Source organism: Crocodylus porosus, unplaced genomic scaffold, assembly GCF_001723895.1.
Source record: "Crocodylus porosus isolate Cpor-Errol unplaced genomic scaffold, CroPor_comp1, whole genome shotgun sequence".
Classification (NCBI taxonomy): domain Eukaryota; kingdom Metazoa; phylum Chordata; order Crocodylia; family Crocodylidae; genus Crocodylus; species Crocodylus porosus.
Genome location: NW_017728931.1, coordinates 54,333,265 through 54,338,208, shown reverse-complemented (window position 1 = coordinate 54,338,208; position 4,944 = coordinate 54,333,265). Strand labels below are relative to the sequence as shown.

At 50.6% G+C, this 4,944-nt stretch overlaps 1 protein-coding gene across 2 annotated transcripts in view; it reads left to right on the top strand.

Moving 5' to 3' along the window:
- The first annotated feature begins 1,037 nt into the window (after nucleotides 1-1,037).
- Nucleotides 1,038-4,944, top strand: part of PMM1 (phosphomannomutase 1) — a 16,679-nt gene continuing 12,772 nt past the window's right edge. For both annotated transcript variants that reach the window (XM_019545023.1, XM_019545024.1), the window contains exon 1: nucleotides 1,038-1,125. In XM_019545023.1, coding sequence (XP_019400568.1) covers nucleotides 1,051-1,125 — 75 coding nt within the window. In that variant the 5' untranslated portion in view covers nucleotides 1,038-1,050. The remainder of the gene's footprint in view (nucleotides 1,126-4,944) is intronic.

The window sequence follows — 4,944 nt, the reverse complement described above, 5'->3', positions numbered from 1 at the left end:
GTGCTTATCCAAAAATCCTCATACTGGCCTAGATTTTTGTCTAAGACTGCTGCATTTTTAATAAGGGGGAAAAACCAAAAAAACCCCTAGTGTAATGTTTAACATAGTTGAAACCTGAATCAAGAAGTCAGATAATACAATGATGTCCCAAGTCAGTGAAGCAGGCTCCATCCTCATATCCTCCATCCATTTTGGCAACAGAGTTTCCAAAAAATCATATGTCTACATACATGGGCCCCATTAGCCTAAAGTGGGTTCCTTCTTCCCAGTTCCTTTTTCAAAGCTCAACTGTACACAACTAAAGATCGTTAACAAGGAATTAGGCAACAGAGTTAGAATTGCACCAGTAATATACATTTACTAATAACCAGGGATCCTGGTTTTCTCTGGTTTAAAAAAAATACCCAAATTTTCAGTTTAAAAACAGTAACCCCAAATCCACATTTTTCCGTGATCAAAACAAAACACAATATGTAAAATGACACACCACTAAATACCACTAATATGTATAAATACCACTTATATATTAAAATGAAACACAATACGTGTGTGTGTATACATATACACCACTAATATACATCAACACCACTTATATATGTATATTAGTGATGTTTCATTTTGATCATGGAAAAATGTGGATTTGGGGTTACTTTTTTTAACCGAAAATTGGGGATTTTTTTTTTTTAAATCCGAGAAAACCAGGCTTCCCTGCTAATAATAACAATGTAAAAGATGCGGGCTGGGTGACGGAGCCGTGATCTTATTCGACATTTGTACTAGCAAATCTACACCTCCGGTAACGCCCCAGCTCTTTGACCTGCCTGGCTCCTCACGAAGAGCCTGAACTCTTGCGGCAGAGGCGATAGCTTTCATTAGACCAACTAGAGAATTGCAAAAAAAAAAAAAAAAAAGCCTGTATTAGCAAGCTCCCGACTGCAACCTATTACTAACAGCCGGTCGCTGCGGAAAGGAACCAGGAGGCGCGGGGGAGAAGGATCCAGCTACGGCCTCCTCCGCCCTTGCCTGCCCCAAGGCGGCGGCGGCGGCGGCATGGCCGAGCCGGGCGGGGGGGACCGCATCCTCTGCCTCTTTGATGTGGACGGGACGCTCACGCCGGCTCGCCAGGTACTGGGGCTGCACGCGGGGAGGGAGACCCCTGTGGCCGGCCGTTGCCGCGGGCCGGCCAGGGCAGGGGCATCGCGCTGGTGTCCGGCCGGGCTCTGCGCGGCTTCCTCGTGGGGCTGGTCCTAGATGCCAGGGTTTGAATGCCACTTTGACTCTTGGGGGTCTGCAAAAAATAAATTAAAAAAAAAATTGGGTTGCCCATCACGTTGCCCTGATAAAATCTGAGACCCCCCCCGCCCGTTATGACTGATTTTTAAATCTTACAGGGGGGCTCTCGTGTGTTATAGGGCTCCAAGCTCCCCTGTTACTCGAACCCTGTTAGATGCCACCCTGAGGTCCCTGCCACCCCATTTTCTGAGAGCCCCTGTGATGGGGGAGGGCAGGAGCCAGGCAGGGCTGGACCCCAGCAGCCCCAACCGGGCCCCCACACGTGCTGCCCCCCATGCTGAAAGCTACTCAGAGAGGCTGTGGCATCTCCCTCTTTGGAGGTTTTGACACCACAGGCAGACCAAGCCTTGGCTGGGATGATGTAGTCGGCACTGGTCTTGCTTGGGGCGGGGGGCTGGACTAGATGCCCTCCTGTGGTCCCTTCCAGCCCTCGTCTTCTAGGAGTCACCCCTGCACCACTCCGGCCAGCCTAATCCAGGCCCCACTGCCCCCCGCTGCGTCTCCGTCCCAAGCTGGCTGGACCCAAAGGCGGCCGGGTGCTGCTCCAGGCCCTGGCTCTCGCTGGGGCACCTGGTTCTGAGGGTAGAGGCACATGGAGCAGCTGCCATCTCAAGCAGAGATCCCTCAGGGGTGCCAGCCCCATGTGCCCACATGGCCTTGCACCACAGAGCAGGAGGTTGGCTGCTGCGGTTCCCCTGCTTTTCTTTTGGCCTATTAGAGCGGTAGGTTGCGTTGTGTCAGGGTGGACGGCAGTCTTATGTGGAGTTTAGATAATGGTTGTATGGGATGGTTTGGATAGGGAAGATCCTGCCTCAGGCAGGTGTTGCACGAGGTGACCTTTGGAGGTCCCTTTCAGCCCTGCTCCTCTATGACTGCATGAACCGCTTCTCACACAGCCTCAGAGGGACTCAAATCCACTTGCTAAGGTCACAAGCAAGGGAGGATGCTCTTGGGGATACCAAAGGGAGAAAATGAGGCCATGTCTTCTGTGATCAAACCCCTCTTACTGCAGCCCAGAGGTTGGCACCCTTCATGCGCACCGGGAACCAGACTGGTGCTGGGTTTGTGCTTGCATGGCTCTGACGCTGGTACTGTCTGCATGTGCAATGGTCAAATCCCAGTTGTTTTGTTTCTAAGGGCCTCAGCAAAGCAGGCCTCTGTTGAAGTAGAGAAGGGTTCCCTTTCTGTTGGCTGACAGCAGCATGAGAGTGTTATGCAATGGGCAGCCTGCAGCATCTGCTTCGTTTTCTAAGGAGGAAAGGGAAGCCTGCCCTTTGCTCACAGCCTTGTGAAAGCTGTCTGTGGTACTTGCTTAACCTGTTACCATAGTGCCTGAGGCTCGCCCTTCTTAATATGTTGATCCAGAAAGTAGGGAAGTGCCGTGGTGCTTATTTAATAGAGAGGGAACTGAGGGCACAGACGGAGTCATGGTCACCCAGGGAGTCTGTGTTCGAGAAGTGGTTTGACCTCTGGTCTCTTAAGTCCGTGGCTAGGGCCCTAGAGCACTGGGGGATGGAAGATGCTGGCATCTTGTGAAGGAGGAATGGGAGCCAGGCCAGTGAATCCAGGTGGAGAGCCTGGAAGCACCCAGCTCTTCCAAAATAATCCTTCCTGCACCCCCACATCCTTTCATCCCTGGCTCTTCCTAGATGTCTCACCCTTGCATCTACAGGCCAGCTGATCACCACCTCACTGTGGATTGCATGTAGATCCACATATGCCCTGACCTCGTATGTAGTCCTTCTGTGACTCAGTTTACCCATCTGTACATTCTGGCCCGGTCCGTCCTTGAAGAACTGAATCGGCAAAGATCTGTGTGATCCCTTTCCCATGCTTGCAAATGCATTGTACTCACAGCACACAAGTGTTCCCAGTGTTTCGCTTGCATTTGGATTCGACTTGTGATATGCATAATAGGCACAAGAGCAGTGACCAGCACAGTGAAGTCCTGCTTCCTGGTGGAGACCTTCCCTTGCTACCTGCCAATGAACTGCACCACTCTGCTTTTAGCTGGGCAAAATATGGCTCATTTCTTGACCTGTTTCAGTCTGAGTTTGATTGATGCCAATGTGGATGGTCCCAAAAGAGGATCAGACTGTCTTCTCCTTCCTGTATCATGGCCCTTGGAGAATTCTCTGAATCTACTGCTTTGGGGAGGTCAGCTGGGAACTGTGGGCTGCCAACCATGGCAAAATGATGTAGAACAACACTAGCATGGAAACAATGCAAAACCACGAGTGGCTGGAACATGGGTCAGAATGGAAACAGTGAAATGTTTGTGTTTAGACCGGCCTTATGCCACCAGTTCAGTTCTCTAGTGCAGACATGGCCTGGAGGGCGCAATATAATGCAGCAGGATACTGGCAGTGCTCTTGTCCCCCTCATTTAGCTGTAGCAAATTAAGATGTTCTTCGTGTTCTGAGGCACTGTGCCTGGTAGCGGCCAGAGAGGGTTGTTCATGCTGTTTTTAGATTAGATTAGACCAATGCTTTTATAGGATGGTTTAGGGATAATCCTGCCTTGAGCAGGGCATTAGATTAGATAACCTTCTGAGGTCCTTTTAGCCCAGTTTTCTATTATTCCTGACCTTGGACAGGGGTCTTGTGAGGCTAGATCCATATTTGTAAGGCTCATTGGGAACTGCAGATGGAATGTGTTGCAGAGGGCAAAATATCAGTGAGCCATTTGTCTAGACCTTTGGAGGTAGTCAGTCTTGAGGTCATCCCCCATCCTGCAGCAAGTGATAAAGGAGAAAACAGGGCCCCAAGCATATGCAACAAACAGGGAGGAGTGGGGAGGAGCAGAAGCCTGTTGCTGGGTGGAGTGCACCATCCGAGCAACAGCAAAAGGTCTTTATCTTGTGGAGATGGAATGACAAAATAAGCAAACAGGAAGGTGGAGACCCTGGAGCAGAGCCCATGCTTAAGATGCCCCTTACAGAGCACCTCTGCCTGGCTTGCGAGCTCTCAGAGAGGAGGGGAGGGCTGGAGAAGCCCTTTGGTCAGTAAGCGCTTGGTGGGGCCTTTGCTGCTTCGCCTGTTAATGGGATTAAGCAGTAATGAGCAGCTCTTCAGGACAGGGCAAGGGACAGGGAGCAAGAGCTCTTGGGAAGGCCTAATTTGCTGATCGGTCCCAAGCTATGTTAGCTGTTGACACAGCTTTGTTTGTTCCTAGGCTGGGCCACCCACTGGAGTACTGTGTTCAGTTTTAGGCCTCCCCACTACAGAAGGGATGTGGACAAATAAAAGGGAGTCTAGCAGAGGGTGACAAAAGTGGTGAGGGGGCTGGGGACATGACTTATGAGGAGAAGCTGAAGGAATTGGGCTTATTTAGTCTAGAGCAGGGGTGGGCAATTCTTTTGGGCGGAAGGCCGATTACTGAGTTTTGGCAAGCATTCAAGGGCCACATAACAGGCAGCTAGGGGCAGATATATATTAATTTCTAATTGTTTTAGGGGCCCCGCAAGCCAGATAGAATGGCCTGGCAAGCTGCATTTTACCCACCCCTGGTCTAGAGAAGAGAAGACAGGGGATTTGATAACAGCCTTCAATTACCTGAAGTGGGGTTACAAAGAGGATGGAGCTGGGCTGTTCTCAGCGGTGGCAGATGACAGAACAAGGAGCAATGGTCTCAAGTTGCAGCAAGGGAAGT